Genomic DNA, 19,636 nt, shown 5'->3' on the forward strand with positions numbered 1-19,636 from the left:
AATCTATCTAACATAAATCTAAGTTTCCTCTAAATTCCGCAATTTGTAGCATTCCTTTTGTATTTACATTAGAAATTATTTAAATAGTCAGGGCTTGGTAAAACATTATCATTATCCATCAGGCCGCTCATTTTCCATGAATGATTTTTTATTCAATTATCATGTATATGATGATAGTACAAAAGACGGCACACAAGTGAATATCACCTTTTAATACAAATTTATAGTTAGATACATGGAAATGAAGTGGTCTCGGTTTTCTAATAAATGTTTTACTTTAGCACTGTTGGGTATTCATTAGAAATTAAATGCCTTATTATATCAGATTCTAAAAGCAGATATAGATATAAGTAAGTTTCAGCTGAAAGTAAATACCATGTCTGAGAGCTCGATACATGTTGACGTTTCTGAAACATTATACCCGATTATAAATAACAATCATCATTAAAAGCAACAGGAAAATACCAACATATCATATGGGGGAGTGAGATACTGATAACATACATTCATTTCAGAGGAAAAAAGATAGACAGCCTTGACAACATATCGGTAAATCTTTCATTTGTAACGAAAATACAGATAACAGCAACCAAACAAAGGAAAATAAGATTTAAAAATAAATATATCAAAATATGGGTAGGACATTCAAGCACATTCTTAATATAACCAACATAACTAGTGTCGACATCCCATTATTACCAGTCGTTCAAAAATTGAGAGAAAATGTTTCTGGTGTCAAAATTTAATAAGTCAGGGAAACAATGCCCCATGTACTATTGAATGCTTCTACAGAAAGATGAAGTGTACCTGAGATAAAAAAGCAAAACAAATCATCGATTCCAAAAGTTGTATAAAATGTCTGCTTGACTTCTAAATTGTTCTGTGAGTTCTAAAACATACACTGAATGATGCTACCCACAAGCAGAACCAGAAAAATCTTTGAACCAATTATTGCTACGATACAAATGAGTGATATGACAAGTATTTGCCTATATATTTTTACCAGGTCCAGGCTGGTGGTTAGGAACAATTCAACACAGAGTAAATAAATCATACACTGTTGCAAACATCAAAGTGACATCAATATACTACTAAACCTTCGGGGAGTTCCAAGGTAATTGATAAAACATTTTATTATTGATAAAATGGTCTTCAATATCTAACCGCGGTGTTCAATATACAGCATCTTATCCGATATTGAATATCGGGTTATGTACTTTTCTATTCGATTTTTTTTTTATGTAAATTTCCATCAAAATGCATGACTTTCATTACGCATGCCTACGGTAAAATGTCATTTACGTTTGTTGTCAGGAACACGAAGCATTTTCTTTACATTTCGACTTTCAGTGTCTCTTAATAGTAAATGTTCATTCTGAGGAAATTAACAACGAATCGTCATTAATTCCTACCGTCAAATCAAATTGCTACATTGATATTGGATAATGTTTTAGGCACCAAACTTTATTTTCATAAAGATATTGTTTTCAACCTATGTTGATACTATATATACTGTGGCAATATTTTGTCAAAGCTTACTGCTTTCGTACACGTGGACTTTGGTAAGTCATAGCGACTGAATGGATGACGCGTGAATCTACTATTCGTATCAACCGACTGCACATAGAAGATGATCACAGATGTTTATCTAACTGCGAAAACAGAGTCGGCTTGAACAAAATGATGTTAAAAAACGTGCCAGCTTTCTGATATCATGACGTTCATCTAGAGGCCACCAAGTATAGATTGTTTGACGTGAGAATATGCATTCTGTAAATAATTTTCTTGACTTCCAAGTGCTCTGAATTTACAATTTGTACTTAATTTGCTCAAATTGAATATCGACTGTTGCGAGACAGTAAAACATTATCTATTCAGCACAAAACTTTAAGGAAGGTAATATTCTCATCACACAATAAAGCTCTTACAAATGTATATTCATTTACATATATTATAAACATGGCACAGAGGTGGAAATAGTAGTATGTGGATTTTGAAGAACTCCAAAGAACTTTTGCCCAATCTTCAAACCCTTTTCTAAAAAAAAAATTTTTTTTTCTGTAAGAAGGTTTTGAGGATTGGAACATTTGATATTTCCAGTCTGTTCACCACCAATCGTCCTTCTAAACTGAAGGAACTCCTTCGTTCTTGTTATGAGAGTTTTCTTCTCCAAGGAAAGTGAACGCTGGTATAAATGTATGGTTGTGAACTGTACTGAAGCATATTTCGTTATAAAAATATGCATAGGACGAAATCATAATACTCACTGAGTATCTGATTGACAACATCTTCGTCGAGTTCGGTGATAATATCACCCAACTGACTGTTGTCATACTTATGAGAAATAACTGCGCTCCTGTGTTGGCTGGTTTGTATTCGTTTACAGGATGAATTTATTAAAGACCTTGCAATGTCGTTTAATTTCACTTTGAGATAAATTGATGACATCTTGGCTTTAAATAACGAGATGTATAAACCACATCCACGGTAGATATCCACCAGAATAGGAAAAGAAAGACACGACAAACTCTTCTACATCAGCGGTCAATCTCGATTTTTTCCTAGAACGAAACCAACATGGACAGCTTTCCATCAAGCTGTATGATAAACGTGATGATTTCAATATCTATATTGTGAATTTATGTGATAGCAATATCCCTGCATCTCCAACCTATGGTATTTACATGTCACAGTTGATTCGATATTGATATTCAAGAGCCTAATCCCATTGTCGCGATGTTCGTGCAAGAAGTCGTCAACTGACTGACAAAACACGTCACACAGAGGCTCAAAAAGCGCAGGTTGATGAATAGTAAGGGGAATTTTTTTGGTCGTCATAGTGATCGTGTTGAGGAATATTCTATTTTTGTGGCATATAAACTATAAATTACATACTAAGAAACAGGACTAATGGTTTGCCCTATTGGATAAGTGTTTTAGTTTGTTTGAATATCATTACACGCTTGTTCTGTTATTTTATCATTGTGGAAGTTTTATACTGTATTATGTCATCAACTGGCCATGATTATGATGGATTGTTTAAGTGATCGACTACCTTGAAAGTACTAGAATTGTCACAGTGAGGCGGGGGAGTGTTTAATGAATTTTACGTTATAGGAATTGCAAGTACATTAACTACATTTTTATATGTTATATCGTTTAAACATACATCACCGATCATAGTTATACTGAAAACGTTTATATTTTGGTGGTAATCTTATTTTAGTGATTACTGTGTTGAAACATTTCTGCTTATTTACGATTGAGCTAATTATAGTTTCTGTAGATTGCTTTCTTCAATGAATATTGTGAACGTGCCAATTTATAATTGTTCTTATCTGTGTAAATTCAGTTTTACGTACGCTTACAATATGTGATACAGATTCATATTCTACAACATCATCCCAATATAGCATATTGATATTATATTCACCTATCGGTTCCACTGCATGCCAATCATTTGCCCCTGTCTCTTTTTCGTTTTTGGTTGTTCTGCAGCACAAGTTACTTCATTCCAGTTGCTAATGCTCTAACTGTACAAAATGTTCCAGGTTACAAAAACACGTGTCATGCCACTTAATTTTGTTTCCTTTTCTATTTTGTACAATGCTTTGTATTGTTGAAATTCGATTTTAAAAAGTTAAAATCAATACATTATACAAATCATGTTTTGAAAAAAAAAGAGAAAATGATTGGTCCCCGAATTAAAAACTGACATATCTTATCAAACTTCAAACGGGATTGCTCATTAGTAGTCATATACATCCAGAGAAGTTTATTAAATATGTAAATTATTTATCAGTGTTATTATTGAAATAACCAAACATGAAATTGTGTACATTGTTGTGTATATTCCCTGTTGTCCTCGAGCGAAATTGTTTATCTGAGTGTGACCTTCTCAGGCTACTTAATAGATTTTTATCTTGTTACATCGACCATCATAATGATTATAATTAAATATTAACCAACTAATTGATTGCATTCAAAGATAGTTCAATATGGAACATGTCTTGGGAATTATATTGTTTACGAGTAAAAATTAATCATGGAAGTTAATTAGGATAGCTTCAATAAACATGTTTGATAAAAAATCGAAACCGTATCTTAATTATGTTATCTGCATGAACAAGTCGATACGCTATTTGCTTTTATAGAGAGAGCTTACCTAAGGGTAACATATATAGAAACATAACAATTTCAGACATGTCCACACATTGTTATTGTTTGAAATGCAGCGCTATCCAGTCACAAACCCGTAAAAGGTGTGATGAATTTATATATAAATATCTACCCTTTGTTGCAAACTGTCTCATTTGTTTAAGTCATGAGCAGCTGGGAAAGAGGTTTAAATTCAGTACAAAACTATGGATATTGCATAAAATCTCCAAATGTTAGCCTTAGTGAGAGTTTGGTCAGTCTGTATAACCTCTCGAATAAGTATTTGTTCACTTTGAGCTCGTTATTATCCTAAAACAAAGTAACATATCCCTTTCATGGGATTTCTTTGTTGATGTCGATATGTAATTTTTTTCTAGCAACATATGCATAGAGGCGAAAATAAAAAGTCGTTATTGACAATGAGGTGTGAGTAATCTTAATAAGGATTTATTAGACAAATGTATGACGCAAACACTAGAACAGGTTCGTCTGATATTGCCCGTTTATTTTCTAATATGCAAAACCTCAGAGGTTGTGTCCTTCGGAAAAAGCTTCACTTTAGGTTTTCTGTGTAATATGTGACGGGCCTACGTAGGACGTTTTAACAATCCAACTCAAAATAACTATTGCTATTACTGATTTTATAAATCAGAATTACAAACACATCAAATTTACTCTCTTCTTTCCTAAAAACACGTTGTAACAAAATATTTCGGAAATATTTCTGTTTTATTCTGTGTTCCGTACTTACATAATTATTCACAGAGTAAAACATACAATGATAAGATAATACATAAATTATATGAAAGCAAACATTGGTTAAAATGACACGAATTTGTAATGGTATTAAAGTTCATAGTTAGTATCAATCATCTGTAGTATTATTTTATCATATCTTAAATAAATGCATTGTGTAGAAAAGAATTATTAAGTTACCACACAAAATGAGTCTTGAAGAGAATCTAAGATTGATAGCATTATGTATGAATAGCATAAGTATCATGCACATAACAACCAAATGTGCACGTATCTTTGAAATCCTCACATGACCAGCCCCCCTCCCCCCACCCACCCACCCTTTTGAAACCCTCACATGACCAACCCCCCTCCCCCCCCCACCCATCCCTTTAACACAGAACGAACCAACATTCATAGAAGTGGTTTGATGCCTTCCTTAGATAGAATTTCTGAAGTTTTAATGGACATTGCATAAGTTGATTCATTTTATTCCCTATCTGCAACAACTGAGGATAACAAAATATCCCAGGGACAATCCATATAGAGTAAGTTATTTAAGCAATGTCATATTCAACTCTTAATTAATATTACAGAGACAGTCCACATAGATTAAGTTATTTAACCAATGTCATATTTAACTCTTAATTAATATTACAGAGACAGTCCACACAGAGTAAGTTATTTAACCAATGTCATATTTAACTCTTAACTGATATTACAAGGACAGTCCATACAAAGTAAGTTATTTAACCAATGTCATATTTAACTCTAAACTAATATTACAGAGACAGTCCATACAGAGTAAGTTATCTAACCTATGTCATATTCAATTTTATTGAAATATGTTTTGCTGGTCAGTTAATGATGGGAAGTTCCTAATTAGTAAAAAGAGCTGTGTCCAGTAGAGTTTCAACACCATAAAGGTAGGTTTCGTAGTAATGTCTGGAAGGGCTGAAAGTGTACTTAAAATGATCAAAATGAAATTGACGTATTTGAACATGTTTATCCAAATAAAACGCATAATTAAACATGAAAGAAAAACATTTACTTTATTACAGATATAATTTATTTCCGATCGGATTCCAATGTATAATGACAAGTAATACGTTCTGAATATATCTGACTGTTGCATCCCTATACCGGACTTCATATTCACCTCCTGAAATGGCAGTTTCCTGAAATAACCATACATATGATAGACTGGTTTATCTTACATGTTAGATTTGTTAAAGATGCTTGCAATGCTTTTTAACGGTAAGAGTATATACAGAATTGAAACACTAATATGACAGGAGTTTGAGAGATCCACCAATATAACAGCAAACTCAATGACACCCACACAATAAACAGAATCGGTAAGGCCCAACTCTCAAAACCACCTGGTGTCTAGAGAAGTTAATATAAAGGTATCAAATTATGTGCCAAAAACGTTGCGTTGAATACACTGACACGAAGATAAACAACATCGGGAACAAACAAAATATATATCAATGAACAAGTTTATGTATATGTAAGCCGCATAGCATATGGATTCAGCGTTCTAACTAATATATTACATATTTTTTTCTGCTACGTTGGGATGGTCGACACACTAAAACTTTAACTACCAAGCGACATTTCTCATCAAAAATATACATATATAACACGTTTCTATGATATGTGTACCAAACAATATTAATTTCAACATTTTTTTCCAGTAAGTGTCTAAAGGAAGACCGTCAACGGCAAAATGTCTTTTTCTCCGTCCGATACCGTCTCATCCCTCAGTCTGAGGTCTTGTGTGGTAAATCAGAGTGATCAGTCCGGTTCTTCTTCTTGCAGCAATGCGTTATCCAGAGGACGACTAGTTCCACCACTTCAGCAAGACTTAGCACCGATAGTCCTGCCCATAAACCAAGCTGTCCTCCAATGTCGCTGACGAAGTTCTCAGACTGAAAATTATATACGCGTGTATACACGATTGAAATCAATTGAAGACTGTAATATATTATCGGCGTTGCCAAATTACTTTTCCGGTGGTAAAAAACATTAACAGACGAAGTAAATTGTACAAAACCACAAGAATGGAAAATGATGTGATTTACTGGATTATAGGAACTGTTATCACAAGTACATAGTTTGTAAGTCAATATAAAATAGTTTCATAAAGGTTAGATAACACTGACTGTGCTGTCTCCGGTTCTTATTAAAACCGCAAACGTCTTTTGATTATATTTACCGTATAAGACAATTCTTCATCAATGACTTCTTTTTGCAGGGACGAAAAATACACACGGAGAAGCATGTGATCAGCTCTGAATATAAAAGAAGCAACATGACTAAAAAAAGATCAAATTTATAAATTCTTCAAATGCTTTAGACGTTTGATAATATTCCTATTAACATATTGGTTAACCATTAAATGTTTTAATTAATTACACAAATTGGCTTTACTAAAAAAAACATCAACGACAGAAAATGCTGTATTATCTTTGCGAGTTGTTGTTTTCAAGGGCCCGATTGTTGTCAGTTATATACATTATGTATCAATCGACATTGCCTGACCATGCTGTTTTACCTGATCTTTCCGATGTCGCTCCCATGGGCCCAGTTGTTGTTAGCTATATACATTATGTATCAATCGACATTGCTTGACCATGCTGTGTTACCTGATCTTTCCGATTGCCTGACCATGCTGTGTGTTACCTGATCTTTCCGATGTCGCATCCATGAGCCCAGTTGTTGTCAGTTATATACATTATGTATCAATCGACATTGCTTGACCATGCTGTGTTATCTGATCTTTCCGATGTCGCTCCCAAGGGCCCGATTGTTGTCAGTTATATACATTATGTATCAATCGGCATTGCTTGACCATGCTGTGTTATCTGATCTTTCCGATGTCGCTCCCAAGGGCCCGATTGTTGTCAGTTATATACATTATGTATCAATCGGCATTGCTTGACCATGCTGTGTTACCTGATCTTTCCGATGTCGCTCCCATGGGCCTAGTTGTAGTCAGTTATATACATTATGTATCATGCTGTGTTAATCGATGGGCCTAGTTGTAGTCAGTTATATACATTATGTATCAATCGACATTGCCTGACCATGCTGTGTTACCTGATCTTTCCAATGTCGCTCCCATGGGCCCAGTTGTTGTCCACTGCCAGAACTTCAGCATAAGCATCAGATGGCCATCTTGCCATTGAAACCGATGATGTGTAAGATTTCTCACTTAAATATAAATTAGTTGTATTATTTCATGGAGTTAAAATAACGAATAATTTCAGTAGTTACGTTATTAACTGAAATATCTTAAATTTAAATAAACTTTCAATCCATAAACCTTCAAACTACTCATAGCGCCCCATTTAGAATATATTTTAGCGGAATTGCTCCCTAAAAGCATGGTTAACGAAAGAATAATATCCAATCGCTATATTTACACGTTAGTGGCTTTTCATCAAAATTTACTGTAGAGACATCATTGTTAGTACTTGACAGAATAACTCTGGAACGGTAGGTCATTGGTGGAAGGATTTATTTAGTAGAACTGCCACATTTGACTCTTCAAAACAAACTGCAACTTTTCCGCTGAATCGATAAAACGTACCCTTTTAAAGTATGATTGTGACATAAAAACAGAAACATTTTCAGAGATCATATTTATTCCATGAATTTAATTTATTGCAATTTTTGTTAAATGTAAAAGAAATTTTATTACCCATGTGGTTTGCAGAATTAGTTCCTGTAACATTTCCACGCGAAAGTTAAATTGTCAATGTTTCCATGCTAGTATGGTCAAAATTTTAATCTGGTAATGTTGTATAGTGTTAAAACTTTGCAAGAATAAATATAAACCATTATTTTGAACAGTCATCACCGTTTTAGCGAGTATGACACGTCCTTATGTAATGAATTATATCTTGCACAACTATAGGGGGTTGATTTCCTCTGTTTAACTTGTCAAGGTTACGCATCCTTTTTGTGTATCAATGAAATGTCGTCAAAGATTCAAGCGTGTGGATGGAAAGACTATTCGTGGTTGAAATTTGTCTTTGATTACTTAAGTGTCAATTTAAAAGTATGAAATGTAATCATTCAGAAAGGAAATTAAATTTACTGATAGTATCCTTTGTTATATGTTTACTATATCTATCGCAAAATAGAGAAATTATGTTTGCTTGTCCAACAACGTACCTGAACCTGTCCAATAACTTCATTTTACCTGTCGATTATGTTCACTCAGCTTCACATGAAGTGTGTCATTATTAGAAGTGTTTTGAATAAATAAAAACGCTAGATAATGGAAAACACTTCCAACTAGTTAAGGAATCTGCATGGATTATGCAGAATAACTTTTAGAGCAAATACTTTTGATCTGCAACATGTTGTGCAGACTTCTCTTTTTAAAAATTCTAAAATTCACATTCACGCTAATGATTTTCATTGTTATTATTATTTTGTTTTTTGGTTTTTTGTTTTTTTTTGCTTTTGTTTTTGTTTTTTTGTTTTGCTTTTGTTTTGCCGCAAACAATATATCGCATTTTTATATAAATCATGTATTCAATAATGGATTAAGAAAAACAGGTGTATAAGATAAAAAAAAGTCTGTTACACAGCACATCCTTAGTCGGTCAATGAATATGAATATAATGTACATCAACAACTTACAAACAAGGAACCTTGCAGGCTGCACATGTATCGCTTCTCATCCATTCTTCTATTTCCGTCTTTAAACAACTCATTTCTAGAAAAAAAAAACATTTATACATATTGAATATTTAGCCTGTAATATTAACGTTACACTTAGGACTCATAAGTCCTATAGATTTTTGCCACCAACACATTGCTTGCAGAAAAAGAAGTTATACTAGTACAACATATACAAAGGTGTTTTAAACAGATGATAACGCATGCGACTTTGTTGCAGATATTCTTGTAAAAATGATCTTTAACTTATCAGAACAGGCCATGGTGTATTTAAAAACTTAAACCTACAACGTTTAAAAAATGCAATTGTAGAATGTACATATTACTGTTCTGAAAAATAAAAAGCAATGTCCTTAATAGTTTTGAAATGCATTGTTTTCAATGTTGAATGGTGAACCACTCTGTCATTCACGTCTTGTTGATCTACCTGTCGCCGTCATGCAAGTTCTTTCTATTTCATCGCTATAGCCAAAGTATGGTGCACACTCGCATCGTCGCGTTGCGTGAGTTATGGAGCAGTTCTTCATACAAGCCTGTTACGATAGGAACATCTTAATGTATATAAATAATGTACATGTCTGCTTTTATATGAAGACAACAACGGCTGATTTGTGCGTTCCTGTTAACTTTGTTACTTTTCATCTAATAAAGAATAGCAAGTATTGGCATCAACCCTTTAATCTTTTATCAAAACAGAAGTCATTCGTAAGAGTGAAAGAATTCCTATTTCATTTCAGAGCTAAACTTTTCCTTTCTGCTTCGCCTTTAATATTTATAAGAACACGAGGTTTTTTTCTGATGATAACATAGACGTCTACCATACCCAGTATGTATTTTCTTAGGTTTAAACAGTTAAAACAACTAGGATGACTTTGGATGGACTTTTATCATATACGTTTGTTTCGTTGATTGCAAAAAGGTTGCTAAACCCATCCATATCGGTCAGAAACGATTGATCACAATATTTATAACAAAGCATAATATTCCTTTTTGATTAAAACCTATTTACAATAATAAAGATTAACAAGAAAAAATATTGACGTACCAGCTTCCGCTGCCAGAAACTCTTCTCCTCACAGCGCAGGTCAGGTCCCGGCACTCTCTTTGTTTCTGACTGTATATTTAAATATAAGTCTATCTAAGGATATCATAGGTGGTAAAAACCTTATCTGTCGACATCTTTTCCCTCATATGCGCGTGAATACTGAACCTGACCTCAACAATTTCCATATCATATAAAATACTATGTTGCAAACACTTACTAGTTTGCTCTCATTCATATGTAATTGGATAAAGATTATGGCTTTCCTCATCTAATACAATAACTGTAACTGTAAAGCCATTAATCTGTACCATTCGGCGGTTTCATCAGTGACGCTTAAGAAAATCCAAAGTGAGTGTTCCTTTAATGTAAACTTACTTCAGGATGTATATGCGTTAATATTTCAATTCCGGTATTGTAAATGTTTTCCATTTCTAGAGAGTAATACCCCTGCATCCCCAGCCGGAGGTTTACAAGTCGCAGTTGATTCGATATTTCAGATATTCTGACGACGTTAGATGTCCGCAAATGACAAACTCACAACATAGGATTTCGTGAGAAGCAGGTCGATGAAACTGATGGTGATTTTTTCATTCCTTGTAATGATCTCATTTAGAATATTATATTTCCTTGTACACTATAAACTTGGGCGTGTTTGGTGCTCGTAAGTATACCTGTTGGAAACGTGACATTGCTTTGTCTTATTCTTGGATTGAAATCTTTTTTTCTTTTGTTCATTTTGCATCCTAATTCATCGAATTTGTGTATGGATTATGATTGTGTTGAAATTTTATTTTTTATTTTCTTTTCTTTTAATTTTTTGTGTATGGATTATACATTTTACATCAATATATAATGATGTATTGACATACAAATTATGTTAATTTCTTACCTTATCACATGCATCCAACACTGTGTCGTGTAATTTTCACTGTAGGTATCATATCATTTTTATAACTTTTTAAAAAAATGTAAGAAAAAATGTATCATATTTCAACACTATTTTATAAAAAAAAAAAAAAAAAAAAACACCTTACCACAGACACTGCGATGTCTATTTCAAAACCAGTGGGAAGATTAAATCCATTCTCAGAAAGTACATCTGTGGCGTCATCCTGTATAATGACCCGGACACCAGTCGATTCACTGACGAAGGGTATGTATTCCGAATGTTTTACAGACACCATTACTTCCAGACCTTATAAAAAATCATCACAATCTTTTTTATGATTTTCTATTCAATATGAAATTGTTAACAGGTCAAAGCGGGCAATTTTGTTTCGATCCCTCACAAAATGATTACACATCTAATGTATAATGATCTTAGATCTATTACTTGTTTATTATCATTTGCTGATGATGATTAATGACGACGGTTAAACATGGTGTAATACCAAATATAAAATATGTTCTTAAAATAATGAATGAACAGAACAAAAGACCTTATATATGTAAGCGAAAAGATTATATACAATGTACACATGATGACTACACTGGGTAAATGTTGATTAGCTCCACGTGGAAATTGTAATATAATAAACATATTTCAGAAAATTATAAATACCATTAATAATCCAAGTGTTGCTTTACATAAATCATCAAAATTTGCGAAAAAGTGTCATTTAGTAATTTTTGATCTAGTTTATAAAATATTTCTTTATATTTTGATGTAATTGGTTTATCAACTGATCGTATGATTAACCTCGAACGATACCTGTAGATATATGAACTGGCGTAATTGATATGTAATAAATGATAACAGTATATACCAGCATCTGGACCAGCATTCTCGGTGAGGAACCTATCGATCTTCTTCTGGTAACACATGCTGTATCCTCTATCACGCGTAATGATGAAATCACTGCAGATGAAAGTTTTTTAAACGTTACACACTTTGATACACAGTTAAGTTTCCATATCACCCTCCATATAATCTGATCGTTGCATTCCTCGCATATCAACTTTACACATTTGACTTTACTTATTGTCTAACCTGTCATTATCAGCAAATATCAGTTTACATTATTTCTGTATTAAATATTATATATACACAGTACACATACTGCAGCATGCAGTGTCATATTACATTTTGCTTCAAACGGAAAATTCATATCCACATGACTTCAGTGGATATTATAAGATTGTTGTTTATCAATGAAGAAATGATAGGTGGTTGATAAATAAGAAATGATAAATACTCCCGTCTACATTTCGCTCCTTGGTATTTGCAGTCGACAATGAAATGCTCGAAGTCTTCGTTAAGGGCAGTCAGGTTTTCAAGAGACAGATTAGCTAGACGAGCATGGAACAACTTCTTTGCCATGCCAATTGGATGGTCATAATCATCTGAAATGGGTAACTTTTATGTAATTATATGCATATATCTACTTATAATTAGATATTTAAGTTGTTAGGTATCGATGAATGTTTATGCATCGAAACGAAACATATTTTTTGCGACATCTTTCCGTATAACGTTTGCAAAGCTGTTGTATCTGAGTCATGTAAAACTTTGATCACCATCTATCATGTTTTAAAGCAAAAAATGATGTCATCAGACTTGACAAGAGAGCATAAACGCATGCTTACTCAGTCGGAATGTTGATGTATGTGTGAAATCAGGAAGCTGAAACGAGAAGAAATTTGATATGTAATAATACTAACTATCAAGCCCGAATCAATGATGATAAAATTAGAAACTTTCAAAATTATATAATCATCACTGTTGTAATGTTAGAAATAAATATAAAAAGAATTATCGGACTGATTTACATAAATACCCATACTCAACATACCGGTTGCGTCATTCCACTTGCATTTTTAAATTTCTCCATTGGAATAGCGCTATGTTCTGATGCTTCAGCCAGAATATGGTGAAATTCCCTGATCCCGACAATCTTAGAAAAGCTTGCTGGGTTGAGATTACAAATGGAGACTAGAGGAAATCCCTGTGGTTCATACTTGAGTGAAATTGTGGTACTGATTGGGTTACTGAAACAAATAATTGCTGCATTATGTTAGTGCAAGGAGAGTGCATTATGGCTGGATATTGAGCTTAAATTAGGATAAGATAATTTGTGATACAGATTGTAACGGAAAAATAGTGTTCAGCTGGATTAAACAAAGGTTTTACGATGTTTATCATCAACAGATATTATCTGATATGAGTAATAATTCTAGAGGAAAACTATATCAACATATTATTAATATATTTTTGTTATTTACAATACTACTAAGTACGTTAACTGAGGAAGAGTTAAAAAAAAAGTACATAGCCAGATTTCGGTTGATCTCACTCAATCTTAACACAACACAAGGACATTACAGATAGAGCTGAGAACCTTTCCATTATGTCAAAAATTTCATTTTTATACTATCTTCGACGTACATATATTAGGTCATATTATTATAGAAGACCAAGTGTATTCAAATTGACCCCGTTATAACGTGTCCAAAATGTAACTGAATAGAACAAACTAGGGAAGTTCTCTACCTAGCAACAATACAACACAGTGAATCCATATAGCTATGTATCCTATAGTTTTGTACCAATGTTTTTATGTTTATATTTTATGTTTCTCAATACATCATTGTTTCCGTTATTACCTTGATGCCTAGAGGTACCAGTATATAAGTAATATTGTTTTGCTAGATTACACTGTACATCAATACAATACACTGTACAGCTCTAATACATTGTACGGGGACCAGTATATATTGATTTGCTAGATTGTACATCAATACAATACACTGTATTGTACGGGGACCAGTATGTAAGTGATATTGTTTTGCTAGATTACGCTGTACATCAATACAATACACTGTACAGCTCTAATACATTGTACGGGGACCAGTATATAAGTGATATTGTTTTGCTAGATTACGCTGTACATCAATACAATATATAAGTGATATTGTTATTGTTTTGCTAGATTACGCTGTACATCAATACAATACACTGTGTACATCAACTGTACATCAATACAATACACTGTACAGCTCTAATACATTGTACGATGTTGATAATTATATCATTCAATTAAAACGCTAAAATATCATTTTGCAAGCCATTTTATAATTAATTATAGTGTAGGATATTATAAGTTTATCATATTACATTACAATTATACGGTTATGATGTGTGATAACGTGTTTTGACTATAATAGTAAACAGTATTTGTATGTTGTTGTATTTATCTGAAATAGAACATTATGACAATAACTGTACATTTCAGGAGTGGAATAACCAATCTTGTTACTTATGGCCGTTTTGCCAGAGAACTGTTCATACAAATTTATAAATCCGGTAAAAATAAATATCTGTGATGATACTTTTGTACTTTTCACCAATCAGATCGCTGCTTTCCGTTCACTGCATTGCAATTGCCAAATGAAGCGAAGGTTGAACCAATTGGTTTTCCGGAAAATGTTTCCTGTGCACTTTTCGTTTGTTTGTTTGTTTTCGGATATTATTTCTAGAAAATTAATTATGTAAGTGTTTCTTAATACTGAACACCACAAATTGTTTGAATACCACTTAGAGTGGCTAGCTGAGAATGCCATAGTCATGCTAGTGAAATATATGTGATATTTAATCGGAAACCTCTCAATCTTTTCTGAATTAAATATGACATACTTTTATTGTAAAAATACATCTTAACATGTGGTTTATGTTAAGCCTTTTTTTAAAGTAGTGATTTGGTTTCCGTCTTATAATTGACACCCAACATCAATTACAGATAAAAAAAAGGGTAATGGTCATTTATAGTCGTACAATTTGAACAACGGAATTGTCAACATTTTAAACTGTCTATCAAGAAATGATCATCGATTAACAAAAACTGTCACACACCACGTCTTTACATCATAAACCAGTCAGGACGTAGACATAGTAAACCAATTTGTTTGTGACATTTGAAGAGATATATTTACATCTTCTGATTATTGAACAACTGTACCGTTTTCAGATATTGATGTAATGATGTTATGGTAATTAATTAACATAGCCGTAATTGAAATATCTATACAGGTAATCAAATATCCATCCGATAAATCGATAAATTCTAGTTGTCCTAGTGTAGACTCTAAACAAATTGATTAAACGATATCGAAGCCAACTGTTTATGAACCATAGGCTATTTGTAACAGCAAACTTTAAAAACGTGAATGTTCTTTAGTGTAGTCGAAGTCAGTTTTTCTTATTGTGTATCTCAAACATGGATGAAGCACAAAAAAACCCCTAAAAAATGGGGGGGGGGGGATAACAAATTATCCTTCCCCCTCCACACACACCCTCCTACACACCCCCTCCTCCTCTTACCCCCTCCCCCCTTCCTCCACATCCCACACACTTACGACATAAACTGTTGTCCGAGACGAGTGACCTGATATATACACATCCCAAGGGATGTCAGGAAAAGGACGATCCAAATCAATTTGTGGATGATATGTTGTACCGTGGCGACACGTCCGAGTCCGTGCACTGTCGTATATTCCATGTACAATTTCAATGGCTGAAACATGATGAATATTTCTCTTTGAAATTTTAAGCCCTTTTAAAGTCAATACTTATTACATATTTCGTGCAATTAATCATATATATCCTCAAAATCACTTATTCTTTTCATCACAATCGACCAGATCTGATCTTTGTTAATTTAGTGGATTTTAACAAGTCTATATTGAGTTCCAGTGTGTTGTATTCAACGTCCCCAAATAATATCCTATGTTGTTATCTGGAATATTTTCTGTGATCCCGACCATCACACTTCATCTGAATAGAAGAGTCAGGACGCTACCATTCATATAGCATTTGATGTCATTAGACATGCGTCATAAATCCAATTCCTCTGTGGCTATAGAAATAACACAATTAAAGCGACACATTCCTAGTTTGTCGAACGGTCTGTTAGTGACATCAATAGTTTTTAATCTAACATTTACTGTCAATGACTTTAGTGACGTCATTAAAGTAGAATCTTAAACTTACTGTAAATGATGTTGATGACGTCATTAATGTTAAAATCCAATACTTACTGTAAACGATGTCAGTGACATCATTTATGTTAAATCTAATACTTACTGTAAATGATGTCAGTGACGTCATTTATGTTAAATCTAGTACTTGCTGTCAATAATGTTGGTGACATCATTAATGTTTAAATTAAATCGTACTCTCAATGATGTTAGTGACTTCATTAATGTTGAATCTAATCCTCACTTTCAATAATGTTTATAACGTCATTAATGTTGAATCTAATTCTTACTGTTAATGGTGTTTAAGTTTCATTAGTTACATTGATCGATTGATAATACGTGGGTGTCACTGATAAAGCAGAAGACGCTTATCATTTCGGAACATTTTGACATTTGTGTTTCCTCCACAGTTCCCATATCAGTCTTACATTTTGTCATATCATGCTCTCATTTCACCGGTTGAATTACAACAATTAGTATTCTATTGGATGAATCTGTTTGAATTATATTTTGTAAGCATGTAGACATTTTCGTTGTTTTCGTCAATATTTGCCAGGGAAAAAATGGCAAAAATAATCTGTACACAGTGACATTACCTTGTTGTTTTTGACTTTTTGTGGTACGGTGTTACGATTTGCTAGCATTTTACCTTCCCTTTCTAAGTTATGACGCTTTAACATATTTTATACATTTATATTAATTTAATCTAAATGCGTTTATTTATCAACACATCAAATGAAATACATGTATCGTAGAGTAGACGACAAAATTCAAACAGAATATTACCAACGTTTGCTTTATTAATTAGACAATGATAAATTATGAATGTCTGTGACTATTCCCTAAGGTCAGTTGTCCCAAAATGAAGAAAAAACAATTCTCCACGCTTCATACCCACCAGGTAGTATCTCTATACTATAGGATATACACAAGCAGGGTAATGGTATGGCTTTTGAAAATGAAACAGATAATTACCTGGATCAGCCTTTCCATACCAGCGAAACGAAAAGATACATGAATGATATCATAACATGCAACTAATTTTCAAACGTGTTACTCGTCATCATGGACCGTGCTTTCTTCATTCATATATAACTTGGAAATACGTACATCTGAACCATTATATGTTAATTTAGAAAATTAATGTTTTATAAAGTATTTTGAAGTATGAATGTATAGATTGAAATCAACAAGTGTACTATTCCTGTTGACGAAATGAACCCCGAGTATATCAATCAGTTGTCCTAGTCTGATGCCTTACAAAGGAAATGAACCCCGAGTATATCAATCAGTTGTCCTAGTCTGATGCCTTACAAAGGAAATGAACCCCGAGTATATCAATCAGTTGTCCTAGTCTGATGCCTTACAAAGGAAATGAACCCCGAGTATATCAATCAGTTGTCCTCGTCTGATGCCTTACAAAGGAAATGAACCCCGAGTATATCAATCAGTTGTCCTAGTCTGATGCCTTACAAGTGGACAAAATGAATGTAATTTTAGCTAATTGTCTTTTTCATATAAAATAATGTAATTTGAAGTTTGAAATGTACATGTATACTCTTCCTAGGTAATGTCAGCGATCATATATCAACTTAAACATGATCAGCAATCTTTACTGATCTACACTTAATGTTAATTCACTAATTACTAGTGTACACGTCAGCCTTAGTAAACCCACCTAATGTAGTTAATTATCTAATTACTAGTGTACACGTCAGCCTTAGTAAAGTCACCTAATGTAGTTATTTATCTAATTACTAGTGTACACGTCAGCCTTAGTAAAGTCACCTAATGTAGTTAATTATCTAATTACTAGTGTACACGTCAGCCTTAGTAAAGTCACCTAATGTAGTTAATTATCTAATTACTAGTGTACACGTCAGCCTTAGTAAAGTCACCTAATGTAGTTAATTATCTAATTACTAGTGTACACGTCAGCCTTAGTAAAGTCACCTAATGTAGTTAATTATCTAATTACTAGTGTACACGTCAGCCTTAGTAAAGTCACCTAATGTTAATTATCTAATTACTAGTGTACACGTCAGCCTTAGTAAAGTCACCTACTGTAGTTAATTATCTAATTACTAGTGTACACGTCAGCCTTAGTAAAGTCACCTAATGTTAATTATCTAATTACTAGTGTACACGTCAGCCTTAGTAAAGTCACCTAATGTTATTTATCTAATTATTACTGTACACGTCAGCCTTAGTAAAGTCACCCAATGTAGTTAATTATCTAATTACTAGTGTACACGTCAGCCTTAGTAAAGTCACCCAATGTAGTTAATTATCTAATTACTAGTGTACACGTCAGCCTTAGTAAAGTCACCTAATGTAGTTAATTATCTAATTACTAGTGTACACGTCAGCCTTAGTACTAGTGTACACGTCAGCCTTAGTCACCTAATGTTAATTATCTAATTACTAGTGTACACGTCAGCCTTAGTAAAGTCACCTAATGTAGTTAATTATCTAATTACTAGTGTACACGTCAGCCTTAGTAAAGTCACCTAATGTTAATTATCTAATTACTAGTGTACACGTCAGCCTTAGTAAAGTCACCTAATGTTAATTATCTAATTACTAGTGTACACGTCAGCCTTAGTAAAGTCACCTAATGTTAATTATCTAATTACTAGTGTACACGTCAGCCTTAGTAAAGTCACCTAATGTTAATTATCTAATTACTAGTGTACACGTCAGCCTTAGTAAAGTCACCTAATGTAGTTAATTATCTAATTACTAGTGTACACGTCAGCCTTAGTAAAGTCACCTAATGTTAATTATCTAATTACTAGTGTACACGTCAGCCTTAGTAAAGTCACCTAATGTTAATTATCTAATTACTAGTGTACACGTCAGCCTTAGTAAAGTCACCTAATGTTAATTATCTAATTACTAGTGTACACGTCAGCCTTAGTAAAGTCACCTAATGTTAATTATCTAATTACTAGTGTACACGTCAGCCTTAGTAAAGTCACCTAATGTAGTTAATTATCTAATTACTAGTGTACACGTCAGCCTTAG

The 19,636-nt window shown here is 33.2% G+C and overlaps 1 protein-coding gene across 1 annotated transcript; it reads right to left on the reverse strand.

The window, feature by feature from the left end:
• Positions 1 to 6,659: 6,659 nt before the first annotated feature.
• On the reverse strand, positions 6,660 to 16,155 carry LOC132560472 (degenerin mec-4-like). Its single transcript, XM_060225136.1, has 12 exons — positions 15,989 to 16,155; positions 13,429 to 13,624; positions 13,223 to 13,259; positions 12,832 to 12,979; positions 12,403 to 12,494; positions 11,671 to 11,831; positions 10,637 to 10,705; positions 10,019 to 10,124; positions 9,553 to 9,628; positions 7,999 to 8,112; positions 7,115 to 7,190; positions 6,660 to 6,827 (listed from the first exon to the last, which is right to left on the reverse strand). Exons 1-12 carry the CDS (start codon positions 16,153 to 16,155, stop codon positions 6,660 to 6,662), a joined length of 1,410 nt encoding a protein of 469 aa, XP_060081119.1.
• Between the last annotated feature and the right edge of the window lie 3,481 nt (positions 16,156 to 19,636).

Source organism: Ylistrum balloti, unplaced genomic scaffold, assembly GCF_031769215.1.
Source record: "Ylistrum balloti isolate Yb309-2 unplaced genomic scaffold, AGI_CSIRO_Ybal_v1 Utg371066, whole genome shotgun sequence".
NCBI lineage: Eukaryota > Metazoa > Mollusca > Bivalvia > Pectinida > Pectinidae > Ylistrum > Ylistrum balloti.

Bases quoted from the DNA above. Each gene is read 5' to 3' on its own strand.
- LOC132560472 (XM_060225136.1), bottom strand. From the start codon at position 16,155: ATGTTTCAGCCATTGAAATTGTACATGGAATATACGACAGTGCACGGA. The intron at 12,980-13,222 runs GTAAGCATGCGT...TACCCATTTCAG, and splicing joins TACATCAACATTCCGACTGA to ATGATTATGACCATCCAATT. The intron at 7,191-7,998 runs GTAACACAGCAT...TTTTATATTCAG, and splicing joins AGCGACATTGGAAAGATCAG to AGCTGATCACATGCTTCTCC.